The 26,833-nt window shown below is 36.5% G+C and overlaps 1 protein-coding gene across 2 annotated transcripts in view; it reads left to right on the plus strand.

Annotated features, from left to right (window-relative positions):
- Positions 1-541: 541 nt before the first annotated feature.
- LOC306880645 (ribosomal protein S6 kinase delta-1-like) overlaps positions 542-26,833 on the plus strand; it is a 42,042-nt gene continuing 15,750 nt past the window's right edge. The window contains exons 1-9 of one of the 2 annotated variants that reach the window (XR_013785094.1): positions 542-726; positions 1,214-1,249; positions 2,500-2,620; positions 3,033-3,148; positions 13,336-13,429; positions 18,096-18,155; positions 22,388-22,735; positions 24,460-24,581; positions 24,847-24,939. Coding sequence is in view for 1 of the 2 variants with exons in the window: in XM_079434294.1 (XP_079290420.1) it covers positions 625-726; positions 1,214-1,249; positions 2,500-2,620; positions 3,033-3,148; positions 13,336-13,429; positions 18,096-18,155; positions 22,388-22,735; positions 24,460-24,581; positions 24,847-24,939 (1,092 nt within the window). In the remaining variant the exon portion in view is untranslated. The remainder of the gene's footprint in view (positions 727-1,213; positions 1,250-2,499; positions 2,621-3,032; positions 3,149-13,335; positions 13,430-18,095; positions 18,156-22,387; positions 22,736-24,459; positions 24,582-24,846; positions 24,940-26,833) is intronic. The other variant, XM_079434294.1, reaches the window with a different exon arrangement.

Genomic DNA, 26,833 nt, shown 5'->3' on the forward strand with positions numbered 1-26,833 from the left:
ACGAATTTTTAAGATTGCGAATGCGAAAAAACGCATGCGAAAAGTTCGGACTCAGTGTGCAGAGACCTTAAGACTAAAATACAGTATTAACATTGTAGACTACAAATAAATTTTAAAAGAGGTACAGGATCTGTAGACTAATTAATTATAGGGAAAGGAAACTACATATCCCATGACGCATATCGCGTATCTCGCGATAGTTTCACAACGAGACTTAATATTCATCTTTGAGGATGTTGAAAAGCTTCTGACCGGCGGAAAAAATTGTTAAATGAATGAATTAGATTATGAAGAGTGACGATTTGTAGATGGTGCTTTTCCTTTAATACATACCTTACGCAATCTATTTTTCAGTTACTTTTTAAAAGTGGTGGGGACAATATCGAGCCTGGTAAAAAGTGGTGGGGACATGTCCCACCCGTCCCACCCGCAAATTACGCCTATGAGCAAATTACATTTTCATTTTTAGAAGAACTATCCCTTTAAATGTTAAAATGGCTTGCAGTGTACTGACGCTCCCCGGAAGGCTGCACGCAGCGTCAGCACGGCCTGATTGTTATTCATGAGCGGATCTGTAGCACTGCTGGTGTCTAAGTGTCCTGTTATGGAGATGCGCGTCTCAGGATGATCTCCGCGCGGAACAAAGACGAGATTGTGCGATTCTACACGGTCACCGACCCGACCACACACAAGAAAGGCTACACGGTGTATAAAGTCACGGCTCGGGTGAGAATAAGCGCATTTTACCGGGGTGTAGATCACAAGTGCTAACGCTAATGTTTATCAGGAACACTAACACAAACTAATAAAACATCAGAGTGCATGACTTGGTCATATCTGTGATGACATCAGTAAACACAACCCAAAACATGCATGTCAAGTAAATCTGACACATCTGAACCGGTCACATCATATCCATAATCCTGTTATTATTTTACTGACTTTGAGGAAAACGCTCTTGTTTATAGTCTTCAATCTTTGATTGACACCTGTCAACAGAAATGTAAGATTAGATGCATCTGAATCTGACACAGATGTAATGTCAAGTCAGTTAATGTGTTATTAATTATGATGTTTTTAGATGTTGCTGTTTGTTTCAGTTTTTGTATTCTCTTCCTTCTTCTTCTTCTCTTATACATTCACACAATAAAGAGCTGACTAAACCAGAATTGACTAGTACTAGTAGTGATGGTATTATTCTGTTTCTCCACAGATTATTTCACGGAAGAACCCAGAGGACATTCAGGAGGTGAGAATCCTAAACAAATTCACTCTTGAAATAAAATAAAAAAAACTTATTTACTATAATAATACATGATGTCACTGCTCTAATTGTGAATGGTTCATCAGTGCACATTATTCCACAGATTCCAAAGGTTAGGCTGACCGAGACTCGTCACAGCACTTACATATTATTGCTCTTTTGTTGCTTCTGTTAACCTCATTTGTAAGTCGCTTTGGATAAAAGCGTCTGCTAAATGACTAACTGTAAATGCAATAATTTGATCTGCCACAACATATACAGTGCTATGCATAAGTTTAGACACCCAGGCTAAAGTTGACTAAAAAGAGAAATAAAAAAAGCATCTTTTGGAAATTGAACTTAATGCCTTAATTAAAGAAATTTGGAAAAATCCAACCTTTAAGGACACCAATTTTCTTTGTGAATGAATAATGTATCGTAAATAAATAAATGTTCTTCCTTAAAATACAGGGTGCATAAGTCTGGGCACCCCTATGTTAAATTCCCATAGAGGCAGGCAGATTTTTATTTTTAAAGGCCAGTTACTTCATGGATCATAAAGTTCCCTTGGCCTTTGGATTTAAAATAGCCCCACATCATCACATAGCCTTCACCATACCTAGAGATTGGCATGGAGTACTTTCCATAAGATCATCTCTCAATGCAAATCAAACCAGCTATTAGGCTAACTGAAATAAAACCATGCCAATCTCTAGGTATTGGTGTCCTTAAAGGTTGGATTTTTCCTATTTTTTTTAAATTAAGGCATTAAGTTCAATTTCCAAAAGATGATTTTTTTATTTCTCTTTTTAGTCAACTTTAGCATGGGTGTCTAAACTTATGCATAGCACTGTATGTAAAGGTGTTGTCATTTAGGCTGCACTTGGCATTGGTTGATGTTGACCAATATCCAAATAGCTGTTGAAGCATTATTCTATGCTACTGTTGAAGGCGATGCAACCTCTCTGAAATCTTGCAAGTGGTTATAGTAATTGAATGCATGTTAATTTAATGAAGGTTACAGCAGTTATTAAATAAATGGTTTTTGATCTTGTTGAATCTTGTTTGACTTAAATTTGTCACATTGCAGAAGTAAAAGGAAATGCAAATGCCATTTCATGTAGACGTAAGTTCAATAATGTTTGGAAAACTCTTCAAAGCATAGCGAAATTTAGTATCATGTTCAGTGAGCACTGTACTGAGTTGTTACCTGGCACTCATTAACGGTCTTTATTTGTCTGACTTCCTCTCACTAGATCACAGTGTGGAAAAGGTATAGTGATTTCAAAAAGCTTCATCAAAACCTTTGGCAGATACACAGAAACCTCTATGGGCAGTCAGAGCTCTTCCCTCCCTTCGCAAAAGCTAAAGTCTTTGGTAAGTGTGTGTGAGAGTGACAGAGTGTGCTGTGTTGTAAGGGAAGGTTTTTTTTAAGTTGTGTATTTATTTACTTATTGAAGTAACATTCTGGGGTGCGTTTCCCAAAACCATCCTTAGCTAACTATGGTCATTAGTTCCATTGAACTCGGAACTTGCGATCATAGTTGCTTTTGGGAAACGGTTTTCAGTTAAAACAATTACACAGTTTCAGTATTTGTATTGTTAGTATCTATCTATCTATCCAGTGAAATATCGCAGGCCAAAAAATCTGCAAATGCCAAGAAATTTCCGCCATGGGAACTCCTTTTAATAGATAAATGTAAAAGACTGAAATCAAAGAAATATCCTGAGAGTGTTGTTTGTTTAAATTATGATATTTCTAGCTTAACTTGTGTATTTGTGTTTGAAGGTCGTTTTGATGAGTCTGTGATTGAAAAGAGAAGGCAGTGCTCAGAGGATTTGCTGCAGTTCAGTGCTAATATTCCTGCTCTGTATGGCAGCCAGTACATGCAGGATTTCTTTAAGGTATGTATATGAACTGGCATAGCTATCAGAGCTGTCAGGTTGTTTTCGATATTTGCATTTATTCATCTATCAATCAGTGATATGCATTTTAAATATGGGCCTTCAGTTTGATGAATTCCAATAAGAAACGTTTCATAAGTAACAGGACATCACATAATACATTAATGTTTAGTCATTTAGCGAATGCTTTTATCTAAAGCGACTTACAAATGCGGACAATAGAAGCAATCAAACCAACAAAACAGCAATAATATGAAAGTGCTGTGACAAGTCTCGGTTAGCCTAATGCAGTACATGTAGCAAGGTTTTTTTTATAATAAATGAAAAGAAAAGTAGATTGAATAGAAAAATAATAGAAAATGCTAGTGTTAGAAGGTAATTTTTATAATAAATAAAAAGAAAAAAGTAGATAGCATTTTTTATTATTTTTCTATTCTATGCTCTTACACTATTTTTAAATAAAAAAGAAATCAAGTAGATAAAAGATAATTAGAATAGACAGTGCTAGATTTGAGAGGGTCACATGAACATTTGTTTAACATTACGTTATACAGAGATATTTCACCTTCAACTACAGTGCATTCAGAAAGTATTTACACTTCAGTTTTCATATGCTAAAATTCTTTTATAAGTTATCATTTTAATTTAGCTCAGGAGAGGTTTCCGTCTGGCCACTCGGTTAAAAGCTCTGTGAGACATGAATCCGCTGCTCATAAAGCGCGTGAGAATTTTTGTTGCTTTATTGGCTTTGAACGGTTAAATACACATACTAATAGTGTCAAAATACCCGTCTTTGCAAGTATCCTCGTAAAAACAGTCATTTAGGTCTTAAGTGAAAGTAAACAGCTGAGAAGGAAAAACGCATGTGTGGCAGTATATTGGATCTTGATGTTCAGTCTTAAAGGGGAAGCTGCCTATTATTATTCCTCCTGTCTGTCATTCAGGTTAATCAAACAACAGTGAGAGAAAATCTCTCCCTGCTCTTAAATAAATCACTTTTGCATCTTTAATAATAAGAAATTTACACAGTGAAAACTATGCAGTGTTTTTGAATAAGTTAAACAATGTATGTAGCATTAATTATTAGATTTTTTGTCTTATTCAAGATTCAAGAGATTCAAGATTTTTATTCGTCACATACACTATACAATTATACAGAGTATAACCAGCAGTGAAATGTAAGTAAGGTCCGCTCCAAGGACAGTGCAATTATATAGAATACAAATATTAAGAAAAAGAAAAGTAGAAAAAATAAAAGCATAAAATAAAATAAAAGATTATAAATATAAATGTGCAGGTCAGTATGTACAGGGTATTTAAATAGCAGCAATATGAGGTAGAGAAAAATTATGAATAGCTTGTTGATATGGTGATATTTACATGGAGTCAAGTGATGTTATGACACAGAGTTAGAGTTTAGGAGCCTGATGGCCTGGGGGAAGAAGCTCCTCCTAAGTCTCTCAGTTTTTGCCATCAGGCTACGGAAGCGCTTACCAGATGGAAGCAAAGTGAATAGACGGTTACCAGGGTGATTACAGTCCTTGATGATTTTGACAGCTCTATTTTTGCAGCGTTTGAGGTAGATGTCCTGCAGAGAGGGGTCTTATTGCTTGGTGACAAGAATTCAGAAAATTCTGTGGTATCAAAAAGTTTGATATCATATTCATAACTTATTAAAAGCAAATATATATATATTAGTTATCATGATATAAAATTACTCGTATGAAAGGTTTTGATCATATCGGCCACCCCTATTTTCATACATATTGTCTGGAGCTCAACCAGAGTACTTTGTTGCCTCTCATACCAGGCCCTTCTCCCTCGATTGCTTGGTTAGGCCAGACAGCCAGCTCCTGGTTATTCCAAACTTCTCTCACTTAAGAATTATGGAAGTCATTGTGCTCTTGGAAACCTTCAATGTAACAAATGTTTTTGCAGCCTTTCCAAGATCTGTGCATCGACACAATCCTGTTTCTTAGGTTAGTTAGTTAGTTAGTTAGTTAGTTAGTTAGTTAGTTATTTTTTCTGACCTCATGGCATGGTCTCTTTTTTGTTTAATAAAATGTTTTATAAATTTGCTAAGTTATCACCAATCTGGTTTTGCTTTGTAATTATGGGGTGTGGTGTGTAGAGTGATGTGGATTTTTTAAAAGTTTTTCAGCACAAGGCTGTAATATATCGCAATTTGAAAAAGATGGATTATAAGTATTTTCTGAATGCACTGTATGTTGAGCCTATTGACATTTTAGATAAATGTAGGACAAAAACAAGACACTAATACGTAAGCCAAGTTGCATAAATCAACTGTAAGCAATCAGCAATTAAACTCTTCCCTGGAAAACTTTTCCCTGTTTAATACATTCATCAAAAATCATCTCTCATGCCATTGACTCTCTAGTTACATGTCATTTAGGTCCATTTGTACTGTTACAGGGATTAACTATGTATTTTGAAGGTTTTAACCCTTTGAGTCCTGAAGGCATTTCGTTTTTTTCTGAGTGACACACAAAAATAATGACTCATAACTCCAAGACTCTAGCAAAGAGAGTCAAAAGGTTGGGATCATTTTATAGAATGATTCTGTACTTTCAGGGTAAAAAATAGTTTGATTTGGACATTATCCTGCTGAGAAATAGCTGATAAAAATGTAAGAAACATTAGTGTGGTCAAGGAATTTTTTTCTTATCGTTCTTATTTGACATTCAATATCTCAGGAAAGAAAGAAAATGTTTTAGGAGAAAATGTTTTTTTGTGTGTGTGTGATGTTCCCACATATGTGTACTGTATGTAAATTAAATTTTGTGGTGATATCATGAAGTAATCAAAAGTTACAGCATTTGGAACCAAGGTAGACAGTTTTAAAATTGTTGTTTTGAATTTGAAGTGATGCCTCACTCAAGTTTAGTCAAAGCCCCGAACAATTGTACCCGTTTTATTCTACACTGCGAGACCTTTCAATTGATATGACACATTACTATCTGAGCTCTATGATGTTTCTGACATATTAGAGTACATGGCACAAAAAACATTTCATAAATTATGAAAACATTTCTTTCTATTAATCTGCAAATAACTCAGCACTGCTTAGGAGTTAATCAAAGTGGCCACATGCATTGTAAAGCTCTGGCTCTGAGCTTTCAAATATGACACCTATTTTGTGTTGTTCAAGGCAGTGGTTTGAAAAATATGATTAGTAATATTTTCACAGAGGGGGGCGGTGGGGGGCATCCTGCCTGCGATTTAGAGGGAGTACGCAGCACTGTTAAGAGCTGATCACAATAATTACATTCATTAAAAAGCTGAAATTTTAAGCTTTAAAATGATACCTATTTTGTGTTATTCCATTAAGTGGTTCCTTAGTAATTTGATTATGATTTTGTCATGCGGGAGGTGTCAGACTCACACTTTGCTTGTGAATGTCAAGAAATAATTTCTGACAACTTTTGGAAAACCATTCAACTATTTATGGTTTTGCCACTGAATTTTACTTGGTGCTTAATTTATATGTTACTCTACTGACACTACACTACTGATGGTTATATTATTAAGAATGAGGGCAGTCAATCAACGGAAGCATATAATCTAATAAATAGCTTGATATGCAGTGTAAACATGCTAAAGAGGAAATGACGAGAGGACTGACGGGCTGAAAGAGAGTTTGAACGAGAGATGCAGTTTGCAGCTTTTCACTCAAAGTGCCGCTATTATGGGTAATGAAAGGTTCGTATTTTGGCTTTGGAAGTCCCCAATAACAGGTTGACATGCATGCAAGGTCAAAAAACACTTTCATTGTCTTATAATATGCATTTATTTTTACCTTACTTGCTCAAACGATTCGCTCAACGATTCATTTTTCCAAACCCCTCCTTTGCGTGACGCTAATCTGCGGTGATTGGTCCGATTAGTCTCATTTCCGTTTCATCATGCATGTAATGCCTGATAAAGCAGTGTTTGTGAGCGCAGTTCTGCTTTGTGGTCCGTGTTTGTTTTGATGGTTTGTTTTTCAATTTCAAATGAAATAAGCAGAAACGAGAAGTCGTTTTTTTCATTTGTTAATAAAAAAACGAAAAAATTATTCGTTTTGGACTTCTCATCCATTCTGCGCTGTAGCGCAGCTTTACCATACAGATTTAACTACGAGCACAGCTAAATAAAACAGGCTGGGTGCTGATGAAAATTTCTGAAAAAACTATTTCTGTGAAACGCGTTACACAGAAGAAAGCCCGATCCAGAACCTGCCCCGTACAGCAGCAGAGGACTATTATTTTGCTGAACAAACTGAGGATGACATCACGGGCTCAGATTTGGTTAACCAATTGACAGAAAGGGGCGTGTCATGACCGCCCACAAAGGGAAAACTAATTTTTAAGTTGTTTATCCATTTTCTACCCGTGAACTAAAAAATTAAAATCAAGCCAAAATCTAATTTTTCCATTTTTGTTTTTGTTTTTTTTTACAAATAACAAAAACGAAAAAACGTCCAATTTCTTATTTTTGCTTATTTAATTTCAAATTGAAAAACAAACTATCAAAACGTACACGGACCCTTTGTAATCAATCAGGGTATCTTCCGTCCATTCCATATCCGTTTTCAAAGCAAAAAACGGAAAACGAAAAAACGGATCATTTTTTCATTTATCATGTTTTGCCTTATTCAGATATATACTTAAAACTATGTTTTTCTATTCTGCAAGAAAATGATTTTTTTCTAAATAACAGATTTTAGAATAAACGGAAAACGAAATTGTGGCTTGATTTCTCATGTTTCGTTTGCGCTTCACAAATCGGTTTATAGCTTTGATATTTCGTTTGCACACGTGGGCGGCGCTGAAACGCCCCTTTCATCTGATTGGCCAAATCGCTCCGCCTTCAGTACAGGCTTTAAATTCTCTCAGGCAGAATAAAAGTCAGTATGAATGCGGCGCAGAATATCGCACTTTAATAACACATTGTCTGAAACCACCTCTCACTGTTACCTACGTTGAAGCAGAAATATAATAATGTGAGCTAGCCTATATAGGCTATAGTATGCTAACACATTATTTCTTGGTTATATAGCATTGTATAATAGTCGCATGTCCCATTGATAAATTATGTGCAAAAATTTCTGTTCATTTGGATAAAAGTGAAGTGCAAATAAAAATCAAAATTGGGCTGAATAGTATAAAAATGTGTCCGTGGTATACAGTGCATACATTACATTTTATGGTCTGTATGGTACAGTATAAAAACCCTTGTCTATAGAAATTTCCCATAAAACATTAAAATCCAACAACCCAATGTGTAAAACTTCTGTCCATTATCTGTGATTACAAAATTCCAATACTCATAGCAGCAATGTGTCTGGGATAACTGTTTAACTGTGCAATGAACAGCACATCATAAAAGCTTTTGAACACGTTGTGATTGCTTTTGTGCATTCATGCAATTGCTTATGTACATCTGTCTGCGGTTTCCTGCATCATCAGTTGCTAATGTCTTGTTGCTCAAAATGTGTGTTTAGAAAACGTGTTGCTCTGTGTGCAATAGTCCTACCCCTCAAAAGATCTAGTCATTAGTTCATCGTTTAAGTCTTTAAATGAAAAACATTGGATCTAGTTGTCATAAACTGTAAAGTATTTCTATTTGACTTTTTGTAAATTTGCCATGAATTGTGCAGGTCAATCTTGACTTTCAGTAATGAAAATAATGTAAATCAAGCAATGATAAACCAATTCTCTGAAATTGCTCAAAGGTGCATTTAATGAACCTTTAATTGAAAAGAATAGAGACAGAGGACAACACAAGAGTTACACATTCTGACAATGGATGGACATCCAGGAAATGATCAGGGTCAACAGCCGAGAGGAAGAAGGGGAGTTAGGATGCATGGTGGAAGGGTACAGAGGCAAAACAGATGCATATCAGATCAAATAAGGGCCACTATTGTGGACCATGTTGTCAATCATGGCCTTACAATGGCTGAGGGGGGTTGAAGCATGCAGCCAAGTATTGGGAGATCAACTGTATCCTCAATTCAAACATTTAGAAACAGTCTCTTTAAATCAATATCCCACTTACAGTACTGTGTAAATTTGTACATTTGAAATGGATATATGGCATACATGAGACATGCAGCCTTCTGGATTTCTATACAGCTACTTAAATCCAAATAATGGCACATTTTTTAAACTGTTCTTTAAGCTATATTTAGAACAAAAGTTTGTATTCAAGGTTTTTTTTTATTTTTGGTTTGTTTTGTTGTCCTGGTGCACAAAAAAAAAAAAACTTAATTCATAGATTAAAACTTGTCAAGGCAATATGCAGAATGGGCATAGAAACATTTAGTATGCACAGCCTTTGGAAAGAAAATGCAGGACAATATGAAGTATACAGTACAATAATGAAATTCGTTAATGATATTGGATTAAAAGGGAGAATTTAGCTGTTTTTATTCATTTATTTATTTTTTAGTTTTGTTTGTTTCTTTGTTTCCCACTGCCCATTAGTGCTTCACACTCCAGTCCGGTTGGTGGCGGTAGTGCACCAAAAGTTGGCTTGCCATCCGCCATAAAACACCGATAAGGAGAAGTCTGCTTTTATATCAATCCTCAACGTATATTGTCGCGCTTAGCCTACTGTACATGGGGGCGCCCGCGCAATTATTTTATTTTATTTTTTTCTCCTCGGAATGAGCTCAAAATACTCCCATCATTTTTGGATGTGCTGTCTTTCATGGCATGCAGTCTGCATGAATGGAGCGCTCACAACATAAGAAATAAATTTGCAGAAATCTTGAAAACCAATTAAAAAAAAATATATATATATATATATATATATATTACATCAAGGTGTATGCAGTCCATGTTTCCAAACTTTCTTAATCGTTTTGCTAATAAAATATTCTATGTTTTATAATTATTTGTTACTCAGTCTTTACTGATTTTCAGTTTTGTATACCTTTTTAAAATGTGTAAGTTAATTGTTATTTTATATTAGACATATAGCATGGTGCATTTATATTCGTTTTGTTAATAAAAGTTATGTTCTACGTTGCATTTTGTTGTTGCTTGAATTGATTGCCGAATTTACTGCTAATTTAAAAGTGAAAGTAAAATGCGCACAGTGCTTTTACAAGCTATTTGAGCAAAGGCAAAGGAAAGTGGGAAAACTCAAACAAACAAAAAACAAACAACTGTTTGACACTGAATAGCGCAAGTTTGAAAGAGAAAGTAAAACGTGCATGGAGCTTTGCGGCAAGTTTTATTCGTGCGCTTGAGCGCGAAATAGGTTAATAGGCCTCAATGCCTATATTAAAGGATGGCTTAGGTTGTTATACTAATCCATTTAAAATAAACGTGCGACTAGTTGACTAGAACAAACTTTAGTCGGCCGCACGCTTACTTGGCATAATTGAACTGATACAATTTTAAAATAAAATGCTGACATTATGTGCGACTGCAAATCACGTCACGTTGTAGCCTATTGCATTGCAGTGGTTATGCATGTTTAATGAGTCAAATGTTTTTTTTATTTTATTTAATTTTTTATGGGGGTGCTGGAGCACCTGCTAGCCCCATCCTAGCGCCGCCCATGTTTGTGTTTTATTTTTTCATTTTATACACAATTATAAAATAAAACGCAAATTATAATCGGGCCTGTTTTAGGCTTTTTCTTATTTTTATAGCCTTAGACGGTGATGAAAAAAATTACTCGCCATCTCCTCATTGGACGTGCCTTTAGAGAGAAATGCATCTTTACGGTTACATAATGAAAGCGTTTTTGTTTTCGATTTGAGTGATTTCATTTTAAAATAGTAATTTAAAGCTTTCTGTATATATGTTTATCATATCTGTGAGTCAATTCAATCAATTGTGAAGCGCTCTTGTTGAAGACAGAAAGCGCATAGGCCTAGGCCTACTCTGTTTTCCTATTAATTTTATAAAAGCACAGTTTTTTTGATATTGTGAATGTAAGCATATTTAACAAAAAAGGTAGAACCTTTACAGTTCAGAATTATATATTACTTCTTACCTTTATGAGCAAAAATTAAGGCGTATTTTAAGTTGTTTCTACTGTAAGAAAAAAATGCAAGTGACCGCGCGCCTCCATGTCATATAAAAGCATGCTTTAGCTCCTCTCCGCACAAACTGTCTAACAGCGCATGTACAGTATATGGGTTAAACATTTAAACTAACCTTGTGATATGCTTGAACTGTTTTATATCTATAGATTTTATTTTAGGCAAGTCGTTTTGATGACTTGTGATCAACTGCTGTCCCCTTGGTCGTTACCAAAAAAAAAAAAATAAGCCTACATTTAACGAACAAAAAATGCTCCAAACGATTTTCTAAATTAACTTTATAAAAAAACGAAACAAAATATAATAGGCTAAATAATAATAATAATAATGAATAACTTTTCCATTACATGCAAAACTGAACTATTTTAATAGCTGAAATAGCAGTAGGCTATAAGCTGTAGCTGTACACCATCAGTGTGCGAAATAACCCAATTTGTGGGCGGTGGGCCCATGCTCCTCCAATTACTTGTACACACACCTAATGCCTTTTAATATAAATAAAGGACAAGAGTGAGTAATGTTACGGACACATTTTTATACTATTCAGCCCGATATTGATTTTTATTTGCACTTCACTTTTATCCAAATTAACAGAAATTTTTGCACATAATTTATCAATGGGACATGCGACTATTAAACAATGCTATATAACCAAGAAATAATGTGTTAGCATACTATAGCCTATATAGGCTAGCTCACATTATTATATTTCTGCTTCAACGTAGGTAACAGTGAGAGGTGGTTTCAGACAATGTGTTATTAAAGTGCGATATTCTGCGCCGCATTCATACTGACTTTTATTCTGCCTGAGAGAATTTAAAGCCTGTACTGAAGGCGGAGCGATTTGGCCAATCAGATGAAAGGGGCGTTTCAGCGCCGCCCACGTGTGCAAACGAAATATCAAAGCTATAAACCGATTTGTGAAGCGCAAACGAAACATGAGAAATCAAGCCACAATTTCGTTTTCCGTTTATTCTAAAATCTGTTATTTAGAAAAAAATCATTTTTCATTTAAAAAAATCATCACCATTTTTCGTTTTCCGTTTTTTGCTTTGAAAACGGATATGGAATGGACGGAAGATACCCTGATTCGGAAGATACCCTGATTCAAAAGTGGCACCTAGTGGCAAAGAATGAATTTGCCTTTTCATTCGAGACACACATAAAAGACCATCAAGTGGGCGGGCAATATGCTAATGTTTCATGTTGATGTCAACATGAAACGACTTGGGATTCGTTTTAAAAATGACTCGGTAAAATGATTCAGAGTCGACTCTTTCTTTTTAGAGACAATAACTTTATACACTGTGCACGTTTATTTTTAAAACTTTGCAGGATGTTTTCATTCACTTAGGGCTGTGTACACACTGTATGAAAGGTAATTTTCAAAAATCTATAATGGGGCACTTTAATAATATTATTTTGCAATTTTACATCAGTTGTGTCTGTACATTACTCTGACCAAGCTTCAAGTGAGTGAGGTTAATATAAGTGGACTGTTTCGAAGCCTGCTGTGAGTGATACACTGCTGCCAGTTGGTGGTGCTGTGACCTTGACTAACAATAGCCACATCTGTGCAATCAGCCCACTTGACCTAACATATGCCTCAAGTTTGTTCTAAATCATTCACTGCATGCGGAAGATATGAGACGCTTCCTGTCTCTTCCTTTTTTTCTATCCGCTAGCACGTAGGGTGATTTCAGTTTTCAGTGGGACTGATAACAGAAAGTGCTGAGAGCAGTCAAGCATCCAAAAATTGAGAAACAGGGTCTGGTGAGATCTAACAGTGTCTAATGAGGGTATTTCTTAGTCTAGTAACACCCTAGCAATTTACAACTATAGTATTGTTTGTTTTATTAGACTTTTTTCATACTTTCATTTGTATTATTTTACAGTTGTAATGATTAAAAAACTTAGTCTGTAATGTTGAAAAAATATGGTATAAAGAATGTCAACTTTTGGCTGATAGTGTATTTTTATTTATTTTTTTGTTCAGGAAGACCTATACAGACAGAATAACCACAGGTTTCCTTTCATGAATTTCTTGTTTATCATTTCCTCCCCATTTCACAGGAATTAAACATGGTAACCTCAAATGGTTTGTGTGTGTGTGTGTGTGTTTTAGGGTGGTGAGGTGCAAGACAGCTCTGAGCTCATCGGCCCAGCCGAGCCCTTCTCTGATTTCTTAGCTGACAGCCTCTTAGATAGCAGCTCTGAAGGTAAGTTAATCAGTAAACTGTCAAAAACTTGCTTTGTTAAATTTAAAGTCACACTTAAGAATAGGGCTGAACTAGGGGTGTGCGATATGACGATTTTTGATCGTGGATGATAAAAATGTCTCCACAATCTGCTTTTGAAGAAATATCGTAGTATCGTGCTACAGCACACATTATGTCAAATACAGTTCTGACGTCTCCGTCTCTATATACTGTACAACACGACATACATCGGTAGAGTTACTCTGACAGGACACTGCACTTCATTAACAAACTTCAAATACAATCGCAAAAGTACATTATTTGCACACAAGCCTTGCTGGTTAAATGTTTAATTCGCGCGCTGGTCTGACGGTCTGTTTTTCTGAGCGCATACACCTGAAGCACGCGCGCTAAAAAGCCTGTCTAACAGCGCCTGATTACTCAACTAACTTATCTTTTGTGCTAATACTGTCAAAACACACAAAGTTTACATACAGACTCAGTTGGTTATCTCTAAAATGAAAGTAAATAGTTAAGAGAGAAACAGATGCGTGCCTGTATATTAGATGCGTGCAGGTCTTAAAGGGACAGGACACTAAACGTGCTGTCGACTGTCATTTAAGGGATAGTTCACCCTAAAATTTAATTTCTGTCATTATTTACTCACTCACATGTTGTCCCAAACCTCTATTAATTTCTTGTGCTGAACCCAAAATAAAATATTTTGAAGAATGAGGGTAACAAAACAGTTGCTGGTCTACATTGACTTTGATAGCAGGAAAGAAAAATCCTATGGAAGTCACTGAGGACCAGCAACTGTTTGGTTTTCCACCTTCTTCAAAATAGCATTTATGTTCAGCAGAAGAAAGAAACTAAAACAACTTTTGAGTAAATGATGGTATAAAAATAAAACATCATGACAGAATTGACAGACAGATGACATATTTATTTTTGGGGGAACTATTCATTTAACGTTAACAAAACAACAAAACGCAAAGAGAAAAATCACTCACTATTCTTGACTGAAAAACTTTAATACAGTTGCTTTAGGAATCAGTCTATCTAGTGTTTTATTTTTATATTTGTTCATTTAATTTCATTGAATGCTCTGCTAAATACACCTATTGTACCTGAAAATAAAGCACTGTTTGTTTTATTTGTATATCATGTGTATTTGTAATGTGTATCTTTGTTCTTATTTTTTAATTAGAAAGATAAAATAATGACAAAGATTTTTATCTTCGCCCACTTTGGCCTAAATATCTGCCATGTCTTTTTTTTTTTTTTTTTTTGTTACCTTGAAAGGCTTTGTCTTTCTAGTTTGGCTGTAATGCTCAGACAACTTGTAAAACCAACATGACAAAGAATCGTGATAAAATCGTGAATCGTGATATTTCTAAAAAAAATTGTGATATGATATTTTTTCCATATTGCCCACCCCTAGGCTGAACGATTAATTGCATTTCCGGTAATATCGCGATATGAAAAAACGTGATCAAAAGTGCAATCCACATGTTTACATATATGTTTATTACAGTGACTTTTAATTAATTACCTATATACCGAGTGTGGTAAAGCAATAGATTTGTTTTTATATTTCTGCAATCTACTTTAGTTTGTGTAATTTGTTACTAACTTTCATAATAATGTTTACACCAGGCTTATTTGTCAGTACTTTATGTTGTCATAATTATAACATGCTTACAAGGCTTTAAGTTCAACAAATCACTCAATATACTACTGCGATTGTAGTTGTTAAAAATGTCATTCATATCAATTCATGCATCACCTAATTTCATCGTAACATACAGGCCTGGCCTACAGAAAAGAACATTTATGCTTTAATCTATCCAATATTGTATTGGCCATACTATATAATGATTTAAAGAGCTTTAAAAATAATTGCATATTAAATCGCGATATTGGTAAAAAAAATCGCAATTAGATTATTTTACAAAATCGTTCAGCCCTACTTAAACAATGTCCTACATACAACAAAGTAAATTTTTGTATTCTCAAATGTAAAATTCATTACAAGATTTTCTTTAAGATTGTCTTAAAGGGGTCATGAACTGAGAAACTAAAATTCCCTTGACCTTTTCACATATCATCGTACTATAAAAACATCCTGTAAGTTTCAGAACTCAAAACTTTTTTGTTAGTCTATATTGATTATATTGAAGGCAGTCTGCCAAAATGAGAGCTTGTGGAATGTTCTACTCTATGATGTAATAGTGTGGATAAGCACCGCCTCCACAGAAGAAGATTGACATCACTGTCTGTTTAGCCCCTCCCACCAATTTGCGCATGTAGTGTTTACGAGAGCGGCGAAAGTGCAGGTCTACACAGAAACCAATATGATAAAGATGGCTCCGAAGAAAACAAGACGCTGTTCAGTGCCAAGTTGTTGAAAAACAGTGTTTGCTTTTGCCTTCCTTCTGATCCTCTTAGGAAAGAGTGGATGAACTTTATTTTTAATGAAGATTCAGTAAGAACTCGGCTCTTTGTTCACTTCATTTTACCACGTTTACAAGCAAAGCACAATTCAACACAGGATTTTCAAAAAAATTTAAGCTAAAAGACAATTTTGTGCCAACTATATTGGATATATTGGATCCAACAGTAATGTCGCAACACAAGTGTGAGTAACTGTTTGTTTGATATGAGCAGGGTGCGATCCCCCCCCCCCTCTGGTTTATGCATCCCTGCCTCTGCTGAATTATTTTCATCCCCGGTGTGGATAAAAACATCCTGCGATCTCGCTCCGAAGCCCCGATTTAAATCAAATGATTCACGATACGCGATCCGATTGGAGTGCTTCGAAACTCAATGGTTTAACTGATTCGGAGTTTCGGAAAAGCTCCGTTGTGTTCTTTGCTCGCTTTCTCTATATGATTTATTTGTTGCTTGAATAACCGTGGAAATGAGATCATTACAATTAATAGGCTTAACTTACAATGTTTTTAATAGACTGTTTCAGTCGAATTAAAAACATTTCATGACATTACACCCATATACTTGCCTAAAAATACGGGTTTATGATGTGCATTATTAATAAATTACACTAACATTAGGTTACTTAGGAACGAGAGAATTTTTATTTTCAAAAGCATCCCCCCTCTGCTTTTTTCACAAATCGCACCCTGGATTTGAGTTTTTATGCATTTTTTTTGTTTGTGTTTTTTTTACCTAAATCACTGCAATGTCCATCTATGAAGGACTTGGACTGTCACTAAAAGTGCTAGTCAGTCATAGCAGTGAGCGTTAACTTCCGAGTCCACAATCTGTCACGTCTCTTCAGAGCGTTCTGATGAGGGGGGTCAAAAACAGGACAAAAATAGCTTATTACTTATAAAGTTATCAAGATTTTTTAATAAAAAAAACATGATCATTTATAAGTGGACCTCAGAGAACAAAATAAAAAACAGAGGCAGCTCATGACCCCTTTAAAATATATTTAATAAATGTATTGGGTTATTTCAAATGAATTATTGTAATTAAGCATTACAACATAATATAACATATGTTGCTGTACTAGAGATGTGCATATTTTTTTCTGAAGTGACACCAGTGAATAATTTAAACAGTGATCAGTCATGATTATGCATGTTTTTGCAACTTTTTGCTGATTTTAAAATTCAGTAATGATTCTCCAACCAGGCAAATAGGGAGCTTGTTTTTAATTGTAATTCTAAATACACAGCACATTAAACAACATACGGCCAAACGCCAAACACCCATCACGCAGGTCACAATAAAAAATAGTATGCACGCTTTTATGATTATTACGGTAATCTGCAGACAAAAAGGTGGCCTTTGACAAGCCTAGTGGTGCCATTTGCTGTGTGTAGATTCATAGAAAAGAATGTTTGAATTTTAAAGACGTGGCGCTCATCCAGTGTTCAACCATATTTCCACCATACATTTTGTTTTTCCAATGGTTCCTGGTAACTAATTTATTAGTATTTATGCTTTTTTACATTTTCAACTTCCTTTAGTGCGTAATTTTGCTGTTTGTGCATGAAACATTTCTGCAAAGTTACAAGGGACAAAGTCCACAACAAAGTGAGTTATTCCCTATTAGTTAGTGCTGTTAATGAGCTCCCTCATACCACCTTGATTATAGTCCTGCGTTTTCTTCCAGGAACTTGAATGTCACAGTATCCCTCATTTAAATAATTCCTACCCATGAAATACATTAAAAAAAAAAATATGAGGGGGCAAGGACTGAGTTGAGTTTGTAGTGTGTGGCCATGTCCATTTCATAGATCTAATATACTGATATAAATGCAGCTGTTTACATTTGCAGACATAACAGACTGTGTTTATGAATTTGGTGTGTTTTTGAAATAACCTCATGTGTACTTGACAGCTGACGTGAAAGAGCTACTTTTCTGTGCACAGGTTTTATGCTTTTCCATGTCTGCTCTCTCAGTATGTGAGGACATTAACTTGTTTTCCAGAGCTGCTCTGAGAGTCACTTCACAAGCTTTTCACCATTTAATTTGAGAAATATTGATATTGTGATGACATTTATGTTTAGCTTATTTTAATATCTGCATATTTATTATCTTACTGTTTCATGACTTCCATACTGTCTCAGAAAACGGTAAAAGTTTTTGATTGACTTGATATTGGAGTTTGATTGAATCTGATTTTGTATTTTTTCTATGTTGCCTTTCTGTAGATCCTAAAGATATCAGTGTGGTGGATGATTTGACTGTAGCCAACCCATGTGAACATGAGCGTAAGTGAGCTCTTCTCAAATGTGTGAATAATCTTGTCATGATGCCAAAATTTCAGTACTAATACCAGTAACATTTTTATGGTTAAAATTATTTAGCTAGTTAACTATTTTATTTAACTGTGTGAAAATAAAATGCATTTACAAAATTGATTAATTATTAATGCTAATAATAATTATATGTAAAAATTAAAGGATTAGTTCACTTTTAAAAAAAACTTTTGCTGATAATTTACTCACCCCCATGTCATCCAAGATGTCCATGTCTTTCTTTCTTCAGTCGAAAAGAAATTAAGGTTTTTGATGAAAACATTTCTCCATATAATGAACTTCAATGGGACCCAAACGGTTCAAGGTCCAAATGACAGTTTCAGTGCAGCTTCAAAGGGCTTTAAACGATACCAGACGATGAATAATCCAATTACGTGGAAAAGGTCACGGTTGATTTAGGCGGAAGTACCGAGTCAGTGTTTACAAATGTGCGGAAGGAGGACCATATACACATATTCAAATGTCTTTGTGTCAGTTTATCGTTTAAAATGCCCATTTCGTGTGCGTATCCTGGGTGTTTTAATATTAAAAAGCCTACTGACTCGGTACTTCCGCCTAAGTCAACCGTGACCTTTTCCACGTAATTGCGTTTTACGTGACGTCACAAACGCGCATCACAGAACAGAGCAAGGCGAGCATTTGTGCTTATAAAACTTAAACTTTTTTATTTATTTTTGAAATGACCGATCGTTTCGCTAGATAACACCCTTATTCATAGTCTGGTATCGTTTAAAGCCCTTTGAAGCTGCACTGAAACTGTCATTTTGACCTTGAACCGTTTGGGTCCCATTGAAGTTCATTATATAGAGAAATGTTTTCATCAAAAACCTTAATTTCTTTTCGACTGAAGAAAGACAGACATGGACATCTTGGATGACTTGGGGGTGAGTAAATTATCAGCAAAAGTTTTTTTAAAAGTGAACTAATCCTTTAAATAAAGCATTGGTATGTAACGTATTAGTCTGCATTTTATACTGCACAGATAAAAAAAAAAAAAAAGTATGTATATTTTTGTGCCGGTTGCGATTATCACTTTTAAGCCCACTTTTAATTTGAGATTTTGTCAATCCCAAAACTTTTGCAGGTGTACTTAGCAGCATGAAAAATAACTGAAGCTTTCAAGAAGATACTTCAAGTGCTTCCGCTTTTGGATGGCAAAAATTTTAACAAAATGTATATTTTAGAAGTATTGTGCTCACATTCTTTAGAGACTCTGAAATATAATGGAGGACACTGTGTGAGCTGCTGTGGTTTCAAATTCCGTTCTGAGTACTGAGATTATCACCAAATTATCTAATTCCCTGAAAATAACTAATGACAATAACTAATTCCCTGACTATTTTCAAGCCACACCTGAAAATTCATCTCTTTCATCCTATTTGGCTTCATCCTATAAAAAAAACCCTTTGCATTCTCTCTCCTTAATCTCTCCCGGTCTAGTTTGTACTAATCTGTACAATGCCTGAAACTTTGTACTACGAGCACTTCCTTTGTTTATTTGCCTGTTTATGATGAATCACTTGTTGTGTTCTTCAATTGTAAGTCGCTTTGGATAAACGCATCTGCAAAATGAATAAATGTAAATGTAAGTGTTACTTGGTCAACATCTTGGCATTGACATTGAAGATGATACATTTCAAATTGATTTTTGTTATCTTAAATGGTTTTGTCATGGCGAGGCAATACATTTATGGGAAAAATGGAAACAAGAAGTGTCTCATATCAACTGACATTGCACTGAGACATACAACAGGCTTTTAAATAGTATCTTTATATTCAACAAAATTGCTTCAAACTTTGTAATTTCAATACATGGCTTATATAAATTTGCAAAGGCTTCTCGATATCTCAAAGGGATAGTTAACCCAAAAATGAAAATTCTGTCATTAATTACTCACCCTCATGTTGTTTCAAACCCGTGAGACCTCCGTTCATCTTCGGAACACAAATTAAGATATTTTTGATGAAATCTGCGAGCTCTCAGACCCTCCATAGACAGCAAGGGTCCTAACACGATCAAGGTCCAGAAATGTAGCAAGGAGATCGGTAAAATAATCCATGTGACATCTGGGGTTCAACCGTAATTTTACGAAGCTACGAGAATACTTTTTGTATGCAAAGAAAACCTTGATCGTGTTAGGACCCTTGCTGTCTATGGAGGGTAATGCATCATTCTTTGAAAATCTTTTCTTTGTGTATTTTTGAGGTTCTTGACATGCTTAAAATTTCATGATATTCAGGGCACATATCAGAGTCGTCAGTCATAGGCATAGACAAAAACTAAAGCATGGACATACCGTATAGGCGGACTCTGTAGCGCCCCCTTTTGACTAAAGTTGGGAGGGGGTCAGCTTTGCTACAGCAGGGTATCCAATCCTGCTGCTGGAGGACCACTGTCCAACAGAGTTTAACTCCAGGTAGTTTCAACTAGGACTGCCCTCGACTAAGGATTTTTGTGGTCGATTAGTAGTCGTTCATTTTAAGCATTAGTCGACTAATGCTTAAATTCCCCCACGGGGGGGAAGTCGTGGCCTAATGGTTAGAGAGTCGGACTCGTAATCCAAAGGTTGCGGGTTTGAGTCTCGGGCCGGCAGGGATTGTAGGTGGGGGGAGTGAATGTCCAGCGCTCTCTCCACCCTCAAAACCACGACTGAGGTGCGCTTGAGCAAGGCACCGAACCCCCAACTGCTCCCCGGGCGCCGCAGCATAAATGGCTGCCCACTGCTCCGGGTGTGTGTTCACGGTGTGTGTGTGTTCACTGCTGTGTGTGTGCACGTTGGATGGGTTAAATGCAGCGCATGAATTCCGAGTATGAATCACCATACTTGGCAGTATTTCACTTCACTTAACTTCACTTCACTAATCGCACATTTATTAATAATCCATTTAAATCATGAATTGCCTACGTAGCAATAAGCGCTCAAGCACACGCATAAAGTTTGCCACAGCACACCAGCAGAAGTAAAGATTATGAATGTGTCAGGGAAAAAGACTAAGGAGACTACATTAACATTTTAATAATTTGATAAACTAATGCTTTCTTTGTTTTCGGTTTAAAAGATAAAGTGGGCGACACTGACTCGTCATCTCCATATTAGTGGATGTGCCTGTATGCATGTTTCATACGGATTACATAATCTGAGAATTTTTGTTTTTCATTTGAATTGGTTCAGTTGAAAGTAGACATTTTCACTCTCTATAGATATATTTTTAATGTCTGTAAGGCAAAGATATACACAGAGTTTCGCGCTCAAGTTCGCAGAGACCGACGGCAGAAAACTCTTCCTGTTTGCTTTCATTATTTTACAAAAGCACATTTTGTTGTTATTGTGAGTGCACACAAATAAACGTAGAGTCTTTACAGATTTGAAAGATGTATATCTGTATGACTAAAAATTAGCAAGTGAGTGCACCGGCGTCTCCATCTGTCCTGCAGTGAGCGCGTTACCCTTCACACTCCGCTCAGACACTTGAACAGCGCACATTTCTCTAGATTAACATAAGATTGAGCGGCCAAGTAAAGTTGCTGCTACTTACATATTTCAGATGATAAGTCATATTTGAGGTCGATGAATGATAGGCGAGCGTTTGGATGTCCTGCCCAACGTACTGTATTACCACATAGTAGGCTTGCTGCGATAGACTGTGTTGGTGGTGATACCGGTTAAGCTGCAACACCGGTATGTCACTTGCCCACTGTCCCCCACCGTCGTTTAGATTTTTTTATAGTAATAAAAATTATTTAGTTCGGTTAGAGAAGAGACACTACAATTAAAAACTGAACGCGGCAGCTCAATGCAGTGTGCCGAACGACAGTCGCATCATAGATTAGATTTCATTCACGTTTCATTCATGTGACTAAGCAACTAATAAAATTTTGGTCGACCAAGCCTCTTCTGGTCGACTAACAATTAGTTGACTATTAGGTGGCAGCCCTAGTTTAAACACACTTGCCAGGAAGTTTTTAGTGATCCTGAAGACCTTAGCTGGTTTAGGTGTTTAACTGGGGCTAGAGCTAAACTCCGCTTGAATAGGGCCCTGCAGAAGCAGGATTGTCCTACAGTCTCCAGACTCACATATATTGTTGTTGTAAAGCCATACAACTTTCAAAATTAGTCATTAGCTCTGCCCAACAGGAAGTCAGCTATTTTGAATTCATGCAAGATTTGTGTCCTTAATGACAGGTGGCAGCAGTGACAGTGAGCTGAATTCTCTGGGGGTTGATGGAGACACTCTGGCTGCAGTGGATGATGGAGTGGCATCAGGCAGCATCAGGCACACAGCAACACAAAGCAACTCGTCTCCTATCCAACAGCCAGAGAAGTCCCCAAGCTGGCTGGGAGTAGAGTCCAGCCATAGCAGTGGGGCTTTGAGCTTCGCCTCCAGCCTCAGGAACTACTCCGAGAAGGACTACCTGGAAGAGGCCAGTGAGCAGATCACTCTAGCTGTTCAGAAAGAAGTGGAGCAGGACTTTGCAGTGGCATTTTCCTATTACCGTAGAGCTGTAGATCTTCTGCTGCAGGGTGTACAAGGTATATAATTTAATGCATAACTCTGCATTTCAATATGCAGAACTGGTTGCATGTGGCTTATTCCAGGGTTTTAACAGAAAGTGGCATTATGTAATGTCATGTAAATGCAAATTTCATTTGAAGGATAAACTTTGTCATGGAAGTGCTCTCTTCTGGACTCTTAAGGTCTCTGCACACTGAGTCTGAAATTTTCGTATGCATTTTTTTCGTATTCATTATCCTAAAAATTCATCATGCACAGAAACCTTGCACACTGAGTCCGATGTGTATTAATTAATCCATTGCGAAAAAAATTGCAAAAAATTAGCCTGCTAAATGAGCCTTCAAGCATTGAGGATGATTTTGTTGTCCTCTCGCTTCTTAAAAAAGAAAAAGAAAGGAAATATTGGGTCCATCCAATCCTGAGATATAGAGAGGACGGAGAGTTCCCCCTTCATATTAAGGAGTAGCGGGATTATCCCGGGCGATTCAAAGTTTACTTCAGGATGTCAGTGGCTCAGTTTGATGCTTTGCTAGCGATACTAGAGCCACATATTAAAAAGAAGACCACCAATTTCTGTGAACTCCAAGTGCAAGTATCTATATACAGTGCTTTGTTCTGCGAGACAAAGTGGATGAACTTGACAATCGCCATTCTGGATTTTGGTTGCTCTGAACTGTCAAAACACCTCTCAAAAGGCTTGCTACGGATGTGAAAAATTGAAAAAATCGAATCCGATTTTTTTTTTTGTGACAGACGAAAATTTCAGAGACAGTGTGTAAACGTGATTGACATAACGTGAGTTCGTATTTATTTTTTAATGTGCGAGAATTTCGGACTCAGTGTGCAAAGACCGTTAGTCTTATAAGCAATAATTGCATTTTTTAGAATATTTTTTTTTAAAATCTTAGATTAAAAAATACTTCTGAAAAAGCAGTTCATGGTTCAGACAAAGTCATGTAAGCCTGTTTCTCTTGACCACAATTAAGAGAAAACAGTTTAACACACCTAGGTTTCTGCCAAAAATGTGGCATACGGTGAGTACTATTGGCAGAAATTTGCCAGTTACCCAGTTGTTCACAGTTCACAGTATTTTGTATACAGCCAAAACTTAAAGGGATAGTTCACCTAAAAATGAAAATTAGTCAAAGATTTACTCACCCTCAATGCATCCTAGGCATGCCTGACTTTCCTCTTTCAGACGAACACATTCGGAGTTATATTTGAAATTGTCCTGTCTGTTCCAGTCTGTATAATTGCAGTGAATTATACCTGTTTCTGAATCCAAAAAAAAGTACCTATCCAAAAAGTACCTAGGCCTTCTGATGCGAAACGATGCGTTAGTTTAAGAAAAATGTTGATTCTTAAAACTTTATAAACTTTCTTTTGGGAAATCATAGCTCATGCACTTTGATCTTTGAATCTTTGTAGACCTTTTAAATTCACAAACAGCTATATTACAGACAGACAACATGTATGAAAAAGCATAATAGGGGCACTTTAGCATGAGCTTAATTAGAACTTGTAGCTGTCTACAATGGATAAACTGTAATTTTGTTATTTTTTTATATTATACATTATTAGTAGTGGTTCATTCTCTCAAAATTTCATACTTGTGAGGTTGCGCACATCCATGTTTGAAAAGCGGTTTTCATACCAAGCAATTGAACCAAACTCAACTTTTGGAGTGGACTGTTTAACAGACATGCAAGTTTATTGTGAGCGTATGTATTGTATATTTCAGGAGAGGTAAGTCCCAGCAGAAGGGAGGCTGTGAAGAGAAAGACAGCAGAATATCTGATGCGTGCCGAGCTCATTTCTGGGCAGCTCAAAGACAGCATGGGTCAGAGCTCCACTCAAAGCAGGGTCAGTGTGTGTGATCTTTCACCTTCACAATGAAACATGAGGCCTCATTTACAAAATGCATATTTTTACAGTTACTTTTAATTGATGATGTAAAACCGAACAAGTGAGTGAACATATTTATGAATGAGTACACATGTTATGAATGAGGCTCTTAAACTTTTCCATTAGCCTGTTATTGTTGTTTCATGTTGCTTGTACTATTTGTGTTGTTTACATGTTTTTTTTTTTTTTGTTTTTTTCGTGTCATTGTTGGTTGTGACTTCAGGCGTTGGGCTCGCAGTGCTGCGGTGGCTTGTGGGCTGAGCAGACTCATTCTGATGAGCTGAAACATTACAGAGTGCTGGGCATTATTGATAAGGTACAGTATTATGTTTCAATATTAAAACTGCATTATGACCGTTACTGCATACAACACAAATTTTTAAAGGAATAATTCATTAAAGTCTTTATTTATTGCTCAAGTTATTCCAAACCTGCTATATGTTTTTTATTTAATAATTTTTTTTGTATGTGAGGCAAAATGAATATATTGGACTAATGAGTTAATGGTAACTTACGATGTATGTCACATTTAGTAGGGTGAAGTTGAATCATAAAAAAAACAAGCTTTAATACAATTACCTGGAGAGAGAGTTTATGTAAAACAACATTGAGAATATGAGGAGGAAGATTGCTAGGTCTAGTGTGAGGAACTCTTGAGATGGGGAGTCAATGGGAAGAGAATAGTAGCAGATTATATATATATCTATAATATATATATTAGTGCTGGGCAACGATAACAAATTTTAATCGCATGACTTTTCTGCGATTAATCACGTTATGCACAAAATTCAATAACGAATTCAAAAGTAGTGTATTGCACACTTTTTCATTTAAAAGTACTGCTATATGAACAAAAGTGCAATAACATTTGGTTTGCAAACACTTTAAACAAATAAGGTGCTTTTTATAGCAGTATTCCTTATAGATTTACAATATTTCTTGTAAATCTCAACTTAAACATTAATGTAATCAAATTAAATATAAAACTATTAAATATTAAAGTATTTGCCACTGCCAGGGCATTACAATTTTTATAGAACATATTTTATAGTTTGTTATAGAAAAACAAGTTATGCTCAGAGTCCAGAGCCTCGATCATAACATTATAATAGGCACCTTCCGAGTAGAGACCTGCACTATCGCGGGACCAACGCAACAGAGTGCGGCACGGGACAAGATTTGATGGGCGTGGGCGGGTGCAGGCGAGTAGAGACCCATGTGTGCGGGATGTGGGAGAATAAGGGTGTACTCACACTAGGCAATCTTAACCGTGCCCGAGCGCGTTTGACCCCCAAAGCCTGGTTCGTTTGACTAGTGTGTCATCGCTCCGTGCCGCGCTCGGTTTGTTTAGCCGTCCCAGGCCCGGTTGGAAGAGGTGGGCCAGAGTACGGTTCACTTGGGCTCGGAGGCGGTACTCATGTAATGTCGGCGCTCTGAACTTCTGATACCTGCAGCACGATTGCATGAACATTTCTGAGCTTGCAGTATATTGTGAGAGGGCAGTGTGTTACATATATATATATATATATATATATATATATATATATATATGTATATATATGTGTGTGTGTGTGTGTGTGTGTGTGTGTGTGTGTGTGTGTGTGTGTGTGTGTGTGTGTGTATATATATACACACACAGATTCCCCATATATGTATATACACACACAGGGGTGCCGCTATGGTTTCTGGGCCCCCTGAACAGCATATTCACTCGGGCCCCAACACTCTAGGGGTGGGGGGGTTTCCCCCTCCGTACAGATGGTGTTCCACGTTCCCCTCAGTACATCGCATTCCGGGGGGGGGTCCCCCTCCGTAGAAATCGAGTTTCCCCCTCGGGGGGGTCCCCCTCCATCGTTGGGCCCTTAGAATCGTCCTTATACTGAATACTTAAACTTATACTGAATTGAGCTGGATAATGACAGTACTGTCATCTGTAGAACTGCTTTAGTGCTTAATCGTCTTCATTTCAAATTTGGTAAATTTTGAAATACAACTGTCAGGGTTTTGTCACTTCGGTCTAGTTTATTCATGTTTTTGTGACAGAGCCCTGACACTCCCTTCTTGTCTGGTTTTCTGGTGAGCACTCGTCTCCAAGTGTGCTCGGGCCGTGCGCTCTCTTGTCTGCGTGCTCGGTTTCATGTTGGAGCGTGGGGTTCGGATCCCGGCACTCTTGTCTTGTTCTGGTTTCGTGTCGGGGTTTGGACACTCAC

The sequence above is a fragment of the Barbus barbus genome (genome assembly GCF_936440315.1).
Source record: "Barbus barbus genome assembly, chromosome: 14".
NCBI classification, from domain to species: domain Eukaryota; kingdom Metazoa; phylum Chordata; class Actinopteri; order Cypriniformes; family Cyprinidae; genus Barbus; species Barbus barbus.